Here is a 16,232-nt window from a genome sequence, read left to right as displayed (position 1 = left end):
CATCCTGTACCTAGCATCCTGTACCTAGCATCCTGTACCTAGCATCCTGTACCTAGCATCCTGTACCTAGCATCCTGTACCTAGCATCCTGTACCCAGTACCCAGTACCCGGTGTCTATCGTCTATAGTCTACTGACTGTCCATCTACATCCCCTCTGCATACCCAACAGCATACCTCACCGCGTCCGAGATCCCAGCCCTGACCCTCCCCCTCTCCAGTTCCAACAGGGCATTGATAGTAATCCCCCTAGGAATCGACATGGCCTCCTTCAACCCTTCAATCGTCATGCCGTCCTCGTCGCCGCCCCGCACCAGCGTCGACGCGCTCCGCAAACATTGCGTCGCCACAGCCATCGCCACGGGCCGGGACACACCCGAGACGACGCCGCCATCGACAATCGCATCCACCGCCACCACCGCCAGAGCGTGCGTCGCCGCACTGATCGCCGTGACCGCGTTGAGGAGCCGCTCGGGCACCACGTGCATGGCACCCACCAGACCAAACAGCCATGTGACCAGTCCTTGGTCGGGGCCACTCAGATCCGTGTCCCCTGCCAGGAGGGTCGCGGACTCCTTGATCTGCGCGCCGATGCTGGGGATTGCGCGGGCGATGCGTGGCGGTGCGGGTTGACCGGTTTGAGCGGAGGAGGTCTCAGACTCGGCTTTTGACCCATCGCTCACACCAAGCCCGCCCGGTGAAAGCTTGTCGAGGATCTCCCGACAGGATACCCCCGCCAGGAGGGAGATGATCAGTTTTGGGCGCAGGATCTCGACCAGCACAGTGTCGCTTAGTACCTGCGCGAGTTGATGGGGCTGGAACGCGAGGATGACCACGTCGGCGTCACGGGCTGCGGTTGCATTGTCGGCCGTGATGACGTCGACGTGGTCTCTATATCTCTGGGAGGCGAACTTGTGGCGGAGTCTGTCGAGGGTCGTTTGAGAGGCGGCGCTGAGTGAGAATTTGAGATTATGAGTGGTGGTGTCGATGTCCTTGAGGATGCCGGATAGGACGGCCGTGCCTATGAAGCCTAATGGTGCAGTATGTTAGTTCCCTAGGTAGCAGTTGAGACGTGAAAGGGGCGCAAGTGTAACGTACCACAGCCGAGGATGGCGATGCGGAGGGTTCCGGGCTCTGATGGGTTTTCCCTGGGACTCATGGCGACTGTCTGCTGGGGTGAGTCTCTATGGAAATGAGTCGATAGGGTCGAACGGCTTTGAATAGTTCAAGTTATTGCGTTGCTTATCGATCTGCTCGGAACGACGTGCTCTTGAGCGAGGTTGCTGGGAAAGGAGACATGGATACCTACTGTGACGGGAGTGCCGACCGGATAGACGTCCACCTCCGGACCAGACCGGGTATGATCCCGGTATGATGCCCGGCCAGAGGCACTAGTCTATCTTGCGCACGGAGTACAGTGGCTTCTCGAACGACCTTTCAGGAGCAAGGATCTTGGGAATGAAGAGAGAGGTACGGTATTCATGTTCATACAAGCTCTGATACGTACTATACTATCGACCACTACCACAGTGCTGCTCGGTTGGCATCACTCCACAAGCCTCACGCTGCCCTCATTCCCACTGTCCAACTAGACCACTCTTGTCCTTTCCTAACACAGGATCATTCTCTGGTCTCGACACCTCCCAGACCTGCGCGTAATTGCCTGCATTCTCTCCACCCGTGGCAAAGTCCCATTGTCCTCCGACAGGGTACGCCCCTAGCATCGTAAAGCCGGAGGGTTCCAGTTTCTCCAGAGCGCCTCTCACGTCTGACGCTGGAATATCATGGCCGTTACCTGGCGTGAGGAGCTTGAATTCTGCAGACGGCTGGGTGTCGAACGTTTTGTGCGCCACACCGGCCGGGATGATGAAGACGTCGCCCGCCCGGGCTTCGATTTCGATGCCGCCACCCTCTTGGCCTGACCCATGAGTACTTTCTTCCAGGTCAGAGGCCGTGTCGGCCACACCGAATCGGATCGTCGCAGTGCCGGAGAGCACGGCCATGCACTCGTGGGTTGCCGAGTGGTAGTGTGATGCTTGGGTTTGGCCGTAGCGGAAGATCCATTGGACTTGCCACCCGTTGTCGGTAAACGAGTCGTAAGCTTCAGTGGTGATACTCTCTGACGCGGAGAGAATGCCCGGGTAGTGGAGCAGAGGACGTGGTGAATTGGGAATGAGACCAGTGGGTGGTAGGTGGTACTTTTTGACCACAACCATTGTGTGAGTCTGAGCTATGTCGTGCAGCCTCGCAGGATACCCGTGTTAGCAGCCAAAAGCGGTTTTGGACCTCGATGTGATACCCCGTGGGGAATGGAAATTTATCAGTGGGTGGGCGGAGTGATCAACTGAAGGGCGTGGGACAGAAGCGACGGATGGGATGCCGGGCAGCCGGGCACGGAATCGCCTCGGATCGGTAACTGGGATACGAGCAGCATTCGTGTGACTGTTATACGCGATATGTGGCGATCTCAGCCCAGAAAGCGCCTGACATTCTCGACCCTGTGTCCACGATGAGTCTCCCATCAAGGCACAGAATGATCGACTTACACGGCGAATGTCCCAGAGGATGATAACACGGTCCTTAGCAAAGTAGGACCAAGCCCCCGGAAGAACGCAGGGAACTTCCCACCCTTCCAGGTCTGCACCGTCGCTGTCCAAGCACTCTTGTACTGTCGATCTGGGCCGATTCCGTCGTTCTGTAATTTCGTCTTGATCACATCGAGCGGATAGCTTCCAAACCAGAACGCCACACCGGCCAACGCACCGCAAGACGCGACTGACCAGGTCGGCAGATCCTCACGCCTTTTCTCTCTTGCATCGGCCATCATCTGTATGCAAGCCTCGAACGCCACAAAGTAGCAACCGTAGGCTTGAAACTCACGCAGCACGGCAATGTTCTGGCCTTTGAATACTCCCTTGATCCCAGCCGCGCCAGATATCTTCCTCATACAATCCCACGGCCCGAAGTACAGTCTCCTGGTGCCGGCGGGTTGCATCTGAAGGCGGATCCGGATATGCTCTACAGGACCTGATACAATGCTGTTTGCGAGGCCCGCAGCTCCGCCAGCCAAGTAAAAGTCCAGGTTGGAAAGTTTCCGTCCATTTGAATGGGAGGATTGGTCTTTGAGACGTTCAAGAGCGTGCTTTGCGCTGTGAAACACAGAAAACTGTATGCTTACCTGTCTCGTCGTGAGTATTGCGCATGTACGAACTTCGGCCAAGCTTACCGCTGCTCCCACCCCCAAGAAAGGTAACAAGGCTCCCTGGTTGTAGTCAGATATGTGTCGTGTAGGGCACGCAAGCGGCTCGCTCACCTTGTAGAAGGCCAACGGCCCTTCATTCCGGAAGATATCGGAAACCACCCGAAGTGCGTTGCTCGAATTATGAACCTGGAGCCTCACTTTGATCAGGTCTGCATTTGGTGAGCAGCAGTATCAGCCGGGTCAGGCATCATTGCCTTCTCAGTAGCGACAACTCACCAAAAGGCTGGCCTAGGCGGTTCCTCTGTCAGGTGGAGATTTGCCCATACCATACTGGAATAATGCTCACCGAGAAGGACAGACACGACTCCTCCAGCGGCACCTGCCACGGCATTTGTTGCTGGAGCGCCCCCTAGATTTGTAGGCGAAGATGAAGCCACCATACCGCTAAGTTGTGCTTGTTCGTGATCAAAGACGTGGTCAGGAGGAGCCTTGCACGCTTGAGTAGAATATCATAGTATGGTACTCTGGCTTGACAAATGGTTATGTCCCTGTTGCACCAGGAAGTTCATCAAGTCAACATGTGTCCTCAATTTTCCGTGTTTCAAGCGCAACTATAGATGGCCGTTCCACGGCAGCCTGCGCACTGGTGTCTTCTGGACTTCGAGACAGATGGTATGCTGAGCCGAACCCCTCCCATTTCGAGAACCTGAGATAACTGTTCATCCGTCGGGGTTTGCCCGATGAGAGTGCTCTCGGTTGACCCTCATCTGTGCCACCGGGATGCTACCCGATCCTTGAATAGCCGGGGTTCTCAAGTGTCGGCCTATCCCTGTGGCGGTCCAGAAACCAGATACCGGATTTGGTGTTACCAGTCACACATAGTGATATGATTTGCTTACATTTGTTGTGACTATCCTATTGCCCTGGCATTATTGAAGTACCTAATTAACGACTTTGGATTGTCGCAGGATTCATAAGTACAAAGCGTCGCTTCTGCACATCAACAAGATTCACCTCAAAGTTAGGGCCCCAGAAATACGTTTCAGCACGATAAGATGCCGATAGACAAATCAGAACCTATCACTATCTTGGGGGCCGGCGCCTGGGGCTTATCGACGGCCTTCCATCTCGTCGAGGCTGGGTACAAAAACATCACAGTCTTCGATCGGGCATCAGAGATTCCGTCCCCCTATTCAGCGGCTTATGACTTGAACAAGATCGTGCGAGCCGAGTACGAAGACGAATTTTACACTGAATTGGCGCTTGTAAGTGTCTAGAAAGACGAGTTCTAGCATCGAGACTGATTTTGAATTCCAGAAAGCTATCAACCGCTGGAAGACGCCTCTCTGGGGGGCCAATTTCCATCAAGTCGGCTACGTGCTCGCCACGTCCAGCGCGGCACCCGCAAAAGCAGTAAAGCACCTGCAGGCAGCGCTTTTGTCAGTGAAGGACCATCCTGTCTTCGCCGAGGGGATCACGCCGCTAGACCACCCACAAGCATTCAAGGACATATATTGGCAGTTCAGCGGCCCATTGACCGGCTTCCGAGGATACCACAATAGACTGGCAGGCTATGCACATTCGTCCAACGCAATGGCCGATATCCACCGACATTTGGTCGGCAGAGGCGTCAAATTTGTCCTGGGCCCCAAAGACGGTAAAGCCGTGAAACTCCTTTACAGCGACGACGACCCCCGCTCTCCTGAGCGGCGATGCACGGGGTTCCAAGTCGCAAGCGGACAGCGCTACGACTCTCGTCGCACAGTCGTCTGCCTGGGCGCTTGGGCGGCAACGCTCATTCCGGATATCGGTGCTTACGTCGTTGCGAAGTCCTGGTCGGTAGCTCACGTTCAACTTAGCGAGCGAGAATGCGACTACCTCCGGGGCATCCCTGTTCTCAATGTCCGAGACCTGGGATTTTTCTTCGAGCCCGATCCGGCGACACGGCTCTTGAAACTGTGTCCTTTAGGTGCCGGGTACGTGAATACGGACAAGAGGATGCGGGTTTCGATACCTCCTAGGCAATCGGTCCCAGCCCCGAGAGACCATATCCCCGCGAGTGATGAGAAGAAGCTGCGACAGTTGCTGAGGGAGACTCTACCATGGTTGGCGGATCGTCCGTTCGTGGACCAGAGAATGTGCTGGTTCGCTGATACGGCCGACTCGGATTACACAGTCGATATCGTTCCGAACACAGGAGACTCGTTGATCGTGCTATCTGGAGACTCTGGGCACGGGTTCAAAATGATGCCGATTGTGGGAGAATGGGTGGTGAGGCTGCTGGAGGACGGAAGGCAAGCCCAGTCTCGGTGGCAGTGGAGAGGGAGTCCTGAGGGAAAGGGAGGCAAGGAATGGGGCGATGACGTGAGTTGGAGGATCGGTACGACGAGGGAGATCAGGGACGTTATCGACGAGCAGGATAGAGCCGTGAGAGCGCGCTTGTGAGCCCGGGGTTCTCGATAGAAGCTAGCTTGTGAATGCTGTGCGGATTTACTTCCCTTTTCCAGCGGATGTGCTCTGCTCCTCATGTGGAGGTTCTCCCGCCTGTTGTGTCTAAATCACACTGGTCAAGCAATGTAGCAGCGAGCAGGCATTGATGCGGAGAGGCACGCTAGATGAGCTTGGTCCATCCGTGGGTTCGGTGTAGGTAACGTGTCGATGATCACATTGCGCAGGACCTGAGACTCTCCCTGATAGATAGGCGAGAGAAGACTCCTCGGCTTGCCTCCCGGCACGACCTATTGGTAGGAGCCGATATGGGAAATAGACAACAATACCCCTCGGCGAGCCCTGTTGTCAGTCCTGGGCCGCTCCATTCCACAAGTGGTTCTGAATTCCCTGGATCTGCGGGATGAGCTGTCGAATGTTGCGGGTGAGATGAAATCCAGCGGATGTTCAAGCGCACGAATCTGTCACCCAATCCGCCGGGTTCGGGTTGTGCGTCTCGCCAATAGAAACAGCTCCCTGAAGGATACGCTACGGATACGATCCCGGAAACTAAGCTGGTAGATGTTGGATGGATCGTGGCGCCGAGTTCTGAGCCGGTATCATCATCGCCTCTCCGCATATCACTTGCAGTAGCTGTTCGTTGTCTTTACTCCCCATGACTCGGCAACGCTCATCCTCCAGCTTCGGCGGACATCTCCTCACGCTGTGAGTCTGGCATCAGAACTGGGGACCTTCTGCCGTAACGTAAGCACCGTGACATCTGCGCCGTTTGATATGGTGCATACGATTCTCTGCTCGTGGCTCGTGGCTCAAATCCATGGGCGGATCCTGAGAATCGAAGACATGACCCCGCGTGGGATCCAGGCTCATGGGGCTGCCTATCTTGACACAGTACGGGACATCGTACCCTGTGTCACTACTACCCCGGTTCTCAAGCCGAGAAGTGCGGTGCGGTCTGTGCCAATTCCTGTGCCATAATAACGTGGCGCCCACTTCTTTGTCCTCTGAAGATGTAAGATATGGTCGGGTAAGAATAACATGGCTTCGCCCGTTGTAAACGCTGCTTTCAAGACCCGTGCGAGCATTCGACGGATATTTAACACTAGGGATTCCAAGCAACGCAGGCTTCAATCATCAACCACGACTCATACATTCGTTGACAGCAGAAGGGGCAAAGAGGAGTCGGTTCTCGTTCCCGCAACGCCAGAGTCTGCTCCCTTTTCGGCACCTCCACTGGCGCGACTGTCCACAGCAAGCATTCTTCGGACATTGGTCTTGAGCGCTTTCTTCACGACCCCGTGGCTCTTCAAACCGGGTTTGGCCGTGTTTGAGAAGGTCGCCAATTCGCAGTCCGCGTGGCTGAACCCGGACCGGAATCCCCTGCTGCGGACGGCGATCTATCCCCTCGTTTACAAGCAATTTTGTGCTGGCAGGAATCAGGCTGAGATCGCGCGAACGTCAGCGGAGGTCAGGAAATTGGGCTTCTCGGGTATTGTGCTTTGTTACGGGAAAGAAGTGCAAGTCCGTGGCCAGGCGGACGAATCTGTAGGCCATGCCACTGTCAAGCCGAATCCCATGGACATGGAAATTGACCAGTGGGCGGATGGCAACATCAAGACATTGGACATGGTTGGACCAGGAGATTGGCTCGGTATCAAGTAAGCCGTTTGCCCAATTGTGCCATTGTGGAAGTGGCAGCAAACACTAACACAGCGCAGATTCACTGGAGCGGGAACGAACATCACAAAGGTGCTCATGGACGGTGGTGAAGCTCCAGCCAGGTTCGTCGAGGCCATGGACAGGATTTGCGAGTATGCTGCCTCCAAAGGTTGCCGTGTATGGATCGATGCCGAGCAGCAGATGTTGCAGGCGACCATTGATGAATGGGCATTCGACTTGATGCGTCGATATAATCGACCTGGCCGGCCGGCTCTGGTATACAACACCATCCAGGCGTATCTGAAATCAGCGCGAGACAAAGTGCATCACCAGTTGGAGCTTTCTCAAAGAGAGGGTTGGCGGCCGGCGATCAAACTTGTCAGGGGAGCTTATATCGCCAATGACATGCGTGCTAGGATCCACGATACCAAAGAGGATACCGATGCGTCGTACAACGGTATTGTGGAGGATCTCCTCCGCGGGAATTTTCAGGCGCAAGGCGACCACCACCAGAAACACCACCACACAGAAGAGATCGATCTTTTGCTCGCAGGCCACAATACCGAGACTATTCGGAAAGCAGCTCGGCTGGCCTCCGAACTTGCAAGACAATCGAGGTTGAAAGTGCGACTGGAGTTTGGACAGCTTCAGGGCATGGCCGATGACATTGGTTGCGAGCTCCTTCAAGCCGCGGACGAGGTCAAGGAGGACAAATTGTTGCCTACGGCCAATACCTATATTCCCAGGGTGTACAAGTGTCTGACTTGGGGCAGCATTCAGGAATGCATGCAATACTTGGTTCGCAGGCTCATTGAGAATCGAGGCGCGGCTGAACGAATGAAGGTCGGCGCGGCAGAATTTAGAAGAGAGCTCTCGCGCAGGGTAGGCATCTGGTCCTAGAGGGAGACGTGCAGTCGTATAGCATTAGTTTTGGAAACCTCTACTGCCATAATTAAGTGAACAAACAGTGGAAAGTGAGACCTCAGAAACGCCAGGTAGAAGACTGACTGGCAGCCACTGAAAACGGAGATTCGACACGTCATGTCCACAGCACTTCATGTTGAGCAGTGTCAGAAGTAGCACTCATCTGATTCTCGGATGCATGAGGAAAACATATGAAGCCACTGGAGCTTGCTCAGAGAGAAGATTGAAATGTTGAGATTGGAGTCAAACAGTGACTTTGCGATAGGGCGGCGCTCATTTACCCCGCCTCTGGCTAGCCGCGGCACGCCAATGCGGTGCTCCCATTCGCCAAGGTCCCTTTTTAGCTAGGCTTCCCTATACTGCAAACTAGGCCTAAAGGGTACTAACGAGTTGGCGATTCACCAGGAACAAACCTTTGTGGCGACTGCATCTCTGACTTCCCTTTCCCATTGCTGTCACAACAAAACAGAGCCTCGAGCCTCCATTCGGTGATGTACAGGTATCATGCCTTGTGGCCACCAGATGGCCCGTGCCAAGCGCAACTATGTTCCCAAAGTGAAAGGTGAGTGCGCGGTGGAACGGATCTTTGGACACGTTACTGACTTGCCTTTCAGGATGCTTTGAGTGCTCGCAACGCCGCATTGACTGTGATCGCACCCAGCCCAACTGTGCGAAATGCGTCGCCAAAGGTATAAACTGCAGTGGTCTCGGTCCAAGGTACCGCTTTGTCGACGACATCACCTCGAGTGAACGAAGACGCGAGGCACGAGAGACATTGCAAAGTCATCTGGCCTCACCACTTCCTGACGAGGACCATCAATCCAGAACGAAAGATACTGCACAGTTCTACACCTGCGCTGAGACCAAGACAGACATCGACGCTTTTCCCACCGATCATGAGAGGATGCCGACATCTAGCAATACGTCTAATGGCCGAAACGACCTCGATTTCCAATGCACCAGCCTGATACAGTCCGGCTGGGCGCAAGTGTCCTGGTCAGCCTCTTCATCTACTCCCCTGAGGTCGAACCATGAGCCCAGCCTCATCCCAACACCTCCATCTGACCTAATTGCAGCATGGCAGCGATACTGCCTCTTTTATTGTAAGCTCACCATTGTCTCGAACCGTCTGACCAAGCTTATTTTTCCAGTCTCAGACCACATTGCTGCAGAGCTGGTGGTGATTGATGATCACCAAAATGGGTGGCGCTACTTGATCCTCCCGATCGCCCATCTCGATGAACTGGTCAGAGAAGCAGTATTATCGGCATCGGTATTCCATTTCTGCGCCAATGTCAAGGAGAAAGTCTTCGATCCCAACATCATCTACGGCAATGCGATCCGTCGTCTGCGTCAAAGACAAAATCTAGAGGTCTATGATACAAGCGGCAAGCAGACAGTCTTGCTGGCTCTTCTCGTGCTCCTTGCAACCGTGATAGTGAATGGGTCTTCCGACTTCCCTACCGTTTTCAACTTGCTCGAGGCCGCCCTTACCGCAAGTGGAGGCGAAGCAGCAGTTGAGGTAGGTGAATTGGGGGTCTTCCTGGTGAGGCAAATACGGAAGTACGTTATTGCAAGGCCCTTTAAGCACCACCACTGACACCAGCAAAGATTCCGCGGCTATGCTGCACCCTTTCTCAGCCAGGAGCGAGGAGTAACTCGTCTCAGCCTCACGGCTTCAGGTGGCCAAGAAGCCGCTGATGGTTGGGACTGTTTCAAATCATACTATGCCCTCCATCCAGAGTATAATCAGCAAATGTCTCTCATCTACGACCTGAATCAGCAAGCATGTGATATCTATGTCACTCGAGCGTCAATGGGTGTGAATGGGCTGCCTTCGTCTGAACCAGTGGCTAAGTTCATCCGGACTCTCGAACTGCTTCCTCCGAGCTCACCAGGAGAGCATATCCTTGTGTTCGCAATCTTCATCGTCGCATCGGAGAGTGTTCTACCTGAACACCAGCAATATTTCACAAACGTGCTCTTGAGGCATCACCAGCGTAACGGCTTCGCTAATATTCTCACCGCCTTGGAACACCTGAAACGAAGTTGGTCCGAGCGGAGTACCATACAGGACTGGACGGAGCGCCTTCCCCAGATGCAGGTATTCATTGTATGAAACAGATGACTGAATGGCTATAGCTCCGACTTGCGGCATTTCCTCCATCAGCTCTTCGTTTCAGACTGGCTGTCCACAGCCGGCTCGGAGCGCCTGCGACGATGGGTCACTCGTGTGGCATCCAACAACACCCCCTTGCTTTTCTCATGGTTGAGGCCCAGTACTTCTTGCTGCTGTGAACCCGAACTGCATGACGGCGAGCCAGTCTGTCAACGCGACTACGGATGATGTCACCATCACACGGGTTCTGAATGGCTACGAGGTTGATCTCACTCTCGGCGGCTGAGTAAAGAGATCAGTACTAAAGGACGAATCAACGACGAAACTGTGTTTTCTCTTGCTGAAGTGTCCTTCAAGTTTTCCAGAGTCAGGCTTTGACTTCGAGCCTTCACAAGGTTAGGCAGCAACCACAACAATCAATGGGTCGGACTCTCTCGCGAGAACCCACAATACTACCACGATCTCTGATGGTGGTTGCGATTCCACCAGTCACATTTGCGAAGCACAGTCAACATCCGGTCCGCCACTGCTTGAAGCCGTATCGCGCTCCTCTGCGGCTGTTCTCCTGTTGGTTGTCCCTCGTACTCCAGCTTCACCATTGTCAATATGCACGCTGATGCTGGCCGGATCACATCCGATCTGCAACCGTCATAGGTGGAATATACCTCGCATGGCCAGCATGGTCGATTGAACCGGCGCTAGCTCTCATTTCCCTTGCCGGATTCGGCTAGCCGGAACGTTGTTTCCTTGCGGGGCGATTGCCAACTCGAGCGGAGAGAGTCTCGATCGCTCTAACTTGCCCTCCCTCTCTCCTCCTATTTCTTGATGCGAACAATCGCTAATTACTCAAAGCTCACGTATGGTCGGATGATCTGCCGGCATATGTCGTTTCGGGATCCCGATCGCAGTCGACTTTGTTCGAGGGAAGAGATTCCCAAATCCAGTAATGATTCTGAGAGCGCATCGCTTCCCAGAAGCCCTATCTTATCCTCCGAAGTGGCGAAGAGGCCTCTTCTCAATGAGCTGCATCTAGCGGGGTACTCGTGGTGTGGTATGCATACACAGCTGATATATATCTCGGGCAGGCTGCAGCATGGATGAGCTCGACAAGCAATCCAGCTATTGCCGACTGACGTAGCTTGACCCCCAAACCTAGACAATCTGATTACTTACTACCCATCATGGCATCCACAATCATGAATTACCTCGGGTTCGGGGCTCGTCCTGCTGCGGAGGACAGCGGGAGCCCTGTCCGAGCACTGCCGTCGAGCTGGTACACCTCGCAAGAGATGTACGAGCTGGAACGACGGGCGATCTTTTCGCGGAAGTGGATGCTCATCACGCACCAAGTCCGACTTGCTCAACCTGGCGACTGGCTCAAATTCGACGTCGCCGGCTTTGAATTCATACTGTCCCGCGATCGAAAGGGGAATGTCCATGCATTCCACAACGTGTGTCGGCACCGAGCCTTCCCCGTCGTCGAAGGACAGCAGGGGACATCCAAGATCTTTGCCTGCAAGTACCATGGCTGGTCGTACGGGCTGGACGGGAAGCTGGCAAAGGCGCCAAAGTACGACGAGTTGGAAGATTTCGACAAAAGCCGCAACGGTCTGTTTCCAATCCACGTGCACGTCGACACCAATGGTTTCATCTGGGTCAATCTGGACGGCCGGGAGAGACCCGAGGTGGTGTGGGAGGACGACTTTGTGGGCATCGACATGCAGGAACGGTTCAAGCAGTACAACTTTGACGACTACGTCTTTGACCACACCTACCACATGGAAGGCGCGTTCAACTGGAAGATCCTGGCCGACAACTTCAACGAATGCTACCATTGTCCCACGACGCACCCGGACGTGCCCACGCTAGCGGACATACAGACGCACGAGGTCGACACCGCCCGCGGATGGATCACCCACAAATCCAGCCTGACGGAGGAGCAGGCGAAGAACGGTCTCGGCATCAGCAGCACGTACTACTTTCCCAACGTCTCACTGTCTGTCCTGTAAGTTTACACCTTCGCACAAGCAGTCGTCGTCGTCATCGTCGTGTCAGCGCAGGGCATAATGTAAGCATATAAGACTGGAGAATTTTAAGCTGACGGGGCGGCGCGACAGCCCCCATTTCATCATGCTCCAGAGATTCCTGCCCACCGGTCCGACCAGCTCGTTCATGCAGTACCAGATCTTCCGCAACAAGAAGTCGTCCGAGGAAGATTTCCAGCTCATCAACCAGATGTACCGACGGATCGTGGGCGAGGACAAAATCCTCTGTGAGCTCGCGCAGAAGAACCTCAACGCCCGCATATTCGTCAACGGCGAGCTGCACCCCCGGCTGGAGAAGGGCCCGCTGTACTTCCAGAAGCTGGCCCGGGAGGTCGTGCGGGCGCACCACGAGCGCGAAAGAACGGCCAAGAAGGAGATATGGCCCGCCCGGCAGAACTTGCCGGACTCTGCGGCGACGAGCAGGGAGGACGAGGAGCTATGCTCGGGTCTGGCGTGTCAGACGAATCAAGCGGTGCTGGCGTGGTAGTGGTACCAGTGGTGGTGGTGGTGGTAGAGGTTGTGTCGATGGACCTGGAAGGGAGGGAGGAATTGACCCGAATGTTCTTGTCAGATTTCCATTCCTTCATGTCGCATTACTGACGTACCCTGTTGGGATTGGTTTGGGTTTTCGGGTCCAAACTGGACTTGACCATGACTATCGCAGCACTGTAGGATATATCACTATGTAATGTCAATGTACGGCGTACAGATGAGTCGGACAAAGACCCACTCTCTCGAACGGGGAACCCCGTACAGCTTACGGAGTACGTACAAGGGGCGATAATTCCTTCATGGTGGATGGGTCGGAGGATTCTGTATTACGGATTACGGTAGGTAGCGACGGATGTAACCTTTGCACGGGGAGGAGAGTTGAGTGTACAGTACCACAGTAAGCCCGCACTGCCTCCCGTACCTATCGGAAAGGGAAGTCGTCAAAGTACGTGGCCCCCAAAGGGACAGTCATCACTGCTGAATTGAGTACTCCTTGCTCCGAAGCTCGAAGGTAGATTTTCCACCCTCTCTCTCTTTGTTTCCCCGCTCTCTACGGATGATGGACGAAGAAGAACTTGAGACTCTCATTATGTGACTCGGTCTCTTCGTCGATGGCCTATCTGTGGTATGAATTGGGAGACCCGTACCCGTATCCGTACCCGCTCCCCTAGTCCGTCCTGTGTGTCCGTTTTATTGCCCGCGAGGCTAATTATTGCTCGGACGAGCTCTCCTGTGGCGCGCGCGCGCGCCGTCTGAGTTTTCCAGCGCGCATCAGCGGCCGCAATGGCTGTGTTATTGAGTCGTCGTTGAATCATGAAAATGAAATGGGGGCTCTGCATCTATTCATGCTTGCCCGCCCGCCCAACATCCCTGGCGTCCGATATCGCCTCCTGTCGGGGAAAAAAAAACTACTCACACATGCTCAGCGACCATCTCCCTCGATTGCATCGCAACGTCCATGGCGAAGCTTGGCGCACTGCTCATCGCGGTCCTGGGTGGAGTGATCAACTCCTCCCGACTGGTGGCCCTACTGTGGCCATGGCGCCAGCCGATGCGGGCGGCGTCGACGATCTTGTGCTCGCTGATGAGTTCCTTGTTGATCTCGTGGTGGCGGATAAAGAGGCCGAGAATCAAAGCCACGCCGGCGAGCGCGGTGAGGAATGCAAACACGCCGTGGAAACCGGACACGTAGGCGTCAATGACGGCCTGTCGTTCTGGCGTGTCGCCCATTTGTTTCAGCACGAGGAGGTATGCTTCGGCGTTGGTCGCGATGTCGGTCGGCAGGCCCGTGTCCTTGAGCTTCGACTTCATGACGTTTTGGAACACCGACCCGCTGACGCCTACGCCGATGGCCATGCCGAAGCTGCGGAGGAAGGCGTACATGCCTACTGCGCGACCTTCGTCGCCGGGCTTGGAGACTGCTTGGGACGCCGTATTGAGGGCATTGAGGTTGAGTCCGTGTCCGACGCCGAGGATGATCAACTCGATAGCCCAGACTGCCGTGTGTGTGCTGCGGTCCCAGGAGATTGTGAGGCCCGTGCCTAGCGTTGTCAAGGCCCAGCCGATGGCGATGGCCCAGAGGTATGTTCCAGTTCGAGTGATAGCAGCGCCGACAATAACGGAGGCTGGAATCAGGGTAAGGAGGATGGGGAGGAGGGAGACACCGGTGCGGATTGGAGAGTACAGTTTAACGGACTCGTAGAAGAAGGGAATGTAGTACAGTTGTGCATAAAGCTGGAGAGGTAAGCCCTTAGTGTCAAGGCGTAACGACGAAGGAGGACATGACTTACCACAAGCCCCTGAACGAACGCGCCGATGTAGATGCCGTGAGCTGACTTGACGTGGAAGAGAGAGTGTCTGAGGAATGCCTCCTTGGCGCCAAATCGCTCGTAGATCATCGTGGCGATAAGTCCCAGGATCCCGAGGATCAAGGGCACAAGCGTCCTCCAATGGTTCCATGGGTAGCTCGTGCCACCCCAAGAGATAGCGACGAGGAAGCCCGTGGCTGAAGCGATGAAGAGGAAACCCCCAATCCAGTCAACACGGCTGAGCATTTGCTTCACGGTGGCCTCGGGACGCCGGATCCTGATGAACAGAGGGATACAGACAAGCCCGATGCCACAGAAGGGCAGCATGATGTAGAACACCCAGCGCCATTGATGAGGATGGGCAAGAGCACCGCCAATGATAGGTCCAACGACGCTCCCCAGCGCCCAAGCTCCTTGCCTTCAGTACCTATTAGCTGATGTCCCCAAATACACATGGTAGTAGGGATTCTTACAGAACACCAACATATTGTGGTCGGAAGCGAAGCGGGACGATGTCGGAGAAGATGACCAGAGAAATGATGATGACGCCGCCACCACCGATACCTTGTAGACAGCGGCCAACGAGCATCAGGCCAATACTGCGGGCGACAGCACACAGTATCGTTCCCACTGTAAAGCTTACAACAGTGATGAACAAAGTTTGGGGTCGGCCCACAATGTCACTGATTGAGGCGGTGAACGGCATGGTCACGGCGACTACGAGGAGGTAAGATGTTCCAATCCAGAATCCTTGAGTCGCGGTGGCGTCCAAAGCTTGAACGATTGTCTGAACCGCCGGTCAGCTGATGCCGTATTCCTGAGAGAAAGCAGGATAGGGACGTACCGACAAAGAGGTCACAATCACAGTAGCATCCAGCGAGACCATCAGGGAGAGAATGGCCAGAGTCACCATGATCATGGTCTCTGTGAAGTTTGGTTTCCATTTGGGTATATCCGTGCCTGTGAGTACACCTGTCTGTCGGTTACTGTGGCTATCGCCGTGTTCCTTTTCTGTGCTGCGCATGTTGAGCGGTGCTTCGTGGGTCTTGGGGAGAGGCTCTTGTGGTCTGGGTTGCTGTAGGTCCGACGAGAGACTGTCTCGCGGCGTTTGCTGGTTGAGGTCAATGGTGGCCATGGTGGAAAACGGGTCGACTTCAGCATATAATATGCTCGTGGTGCTGGTGTTTGACGCTCACGGCCACATGCGCAGTCATGGTAATCGGTAGCAAACCCTAATTATCGCCACAGCCATACTCCGTACTGCGGTAAGCCCTACGAAGGGACTCCCAAACACAGAAGAGAGGAGGAGTACACTGCCCGCAGATGATCGGGATGAGCTAACATTCACTTCGTCGGAGGGGGGTGATGAGGCTCCGAAGTGACATGTTGGATCGCGGGCCGTGGGCCGCCCAGCAAGCTCTGGCCCGCGTGCATCCCCTGAGCACTGGGAACAGAGGGCCCAGTCCTTGCTTCACCTCGCTTCCGTGAACGGTGAAGATGAATGTTTGCCATGCGGAAATGTGCTGGTGGGGATCTG

General features: G+C 54.9%; 8 protein-coding genes across 8 annotated transcripts; 4 read left to right on the top strand and 4 right to left on the bottom strand.

Annotated features, from left to right (window-relative positions):
* Positions 1 to 144: 144 nt before the first annotated feature.
* On the bottom strand, positions 145 to 1,157 carry G647_07351 (pyrroline-5-carboxylate reductase; the record flags this gene model as incomplete). The annotated part of the gene is made up of 2 exons (XM_008731667.1): positions 145 to 1,028; positions 1,097 to 1,157. The coding sequence occupies 2 exons, from the start codon at positions 1,155 to 1,157 to the stop codon at positions 145 to 147; spliced, it is 945 nt and encodes a 314-aa protein (XP_008729889.1).
* Positions 1,158 to 1,569: 412 nt separating this feature from the next.
* G647_07350 (uncharacterized protein) lies at positions 1,570 to 2,214 on the bottom strand (the record flags this gene model as incomplete). Its single annotated transcript, XM_008731666.1, has 1 exon — positions 1,570 to 2,214. One exon carries the CDS (start codon positions 2,212 to 2,214, stop codon positions 1,570 to 1,572), a length of 645 nt encoding a protein of 214 aa, XP_008729888.1.
* Positions 2,215 to 2,540: 326 nt separating this feature from the next.
* On the bottom strand, positions 2,541 to 3,591 carry G647_07349 (uncharacterized protein; the record flags this gene model as incomplete). Its single annotated transcript, XM_008731665.1, has 5 exons — positions 2,541 to 3,176; positions 3,225 to 3,260; positions 3,312 to 3,409; positions 3,477 to 3,501; positions 3,547 to 3,591. 5 exons carry the CDS (start codon positions 3,589 to 3,591, stop codon positions 2,541 to 2,543), a joined length of 840 nt encoding a protein of 279 aa, XP_008729887.1.
* A 664-nt stretch (positions 3,592 to 4,255) lies between these two features.
* On the top strand, positions 4,256 to 5,645 carry G647_07348 (uncharacterized protein; the record flags this gene model as incomplete). Its single annotated transcript, XM_008731664.1, has 2 exons — positions 4,256 to 4,465; positions 4,518 to 5,645. 2 exons carry the CDS (start codon positions 4,256 to 4,258, stop codon positions 5,643 to 5,645), a joined length of 1,338 nt encoding a protein of 445 aa, XP_008729886.1.
* A 1,041-nt stretch (positions 5,646 to 6,686) lies between these two features.
* Positions 6,687 to 8,207, top strand: G647_07347 (uncharacterized protein; the record flags this gene model as incomplete). Its single annotated transcript, XM_008731663.1, has 2 exons — positions 6,687 to 7,306; positions 7,367 to 8,207. 2 exons carry the CDS (start codon positions 6,687 to 6,689, stop codon positions 8,205 to 8,207), a joined length of 1,461 nt encoding a protein of 486 aa, XP_008729885.1.
* A 546-nt stretch (positions 8,208 to 8,753) lies between these two features.
* G647_07346 (uncharacterized protein) lies at positions 8,754 to 10,350 on the top strand (the record flags this gene model as incomplete). The annotated part of the gene is made up of 3 exons (XM_008731662.1): positions 8,754 to 8,793; positions 8,846 to 9,794; positions 9,843 to 10,350. The coding sequence occupies 3 exons, from the start codon at positions 8,754 to 8,756 to the stop codon at positions 10,348 to 10,350; spliced, it is 1,497 nt and encodes a 498-aa protein (XP_008729884.1).
* Positions 10,351 to 11,531: 1,181 nt separating this feature from the next.
* G647_07345 (uncharacterized protein) lies at positions 11,532 to 12,882 on the top strand (the record flags this gene model as incomplete). The annotated part of the gene is made up of 2 exons (XM_008731661.1): positions 11,532 to 12,355; positions 12,468 to 12,882. 2 exons carry the CDS (start codon positions 11,532 to 11,534, stop codon positions 12,880 to 12,882), a joined length of 1,239 nt encoding a protein of 412 aa, XP_008729883.1.
* A 917-nt stretch (positions 12,883 to 13,799) lies between these two features.
* Positions 13,800 to 15,830, bottom strand: G647_07344 (uncharacterized protein; the record flags this gene model as incomplete). Its single annotated transcript, XM_008731660.1, has 4 exons — positions 13,800 to 14,621; positions 14,678 to 15,113; positions 15,169 to 15,482; positions 15,540 to 15,830. The coding sequence occupies 4 exons, from the start codon at positions 15,828 to 15,830 to the stop codon at positions 13,800 to 13,802; spliced, it is 1,863 nt and encodes a 620-aa protein (XP_008729882.1).
* Between the last annotated feature and the right edge of the window lie 402 nt (positions 15,831 to 16,232).

Source organism: Cladophialophora carrionii (genome assembly GCF_000365165.1).
Source record: "Cladophialophora carrionii CBS 160.54 unplaced genomic scaffold supercont1.6, whole genome shotgun sequence".
Taxonomy (NCBI): domain Eukaryota; kingdom Fungi; phylum Ascomycota; class Eurotiomycetes; order Chaetothyriales; family Herpotrichiellaceae; genus Cladophialophora; species Cladophialophora carrionii.
The sequence above is the reverse complement of the archived record's forward strand: the minus strand, read 5'-3'. Positions and strand labels throughout refer to the sequence as shown.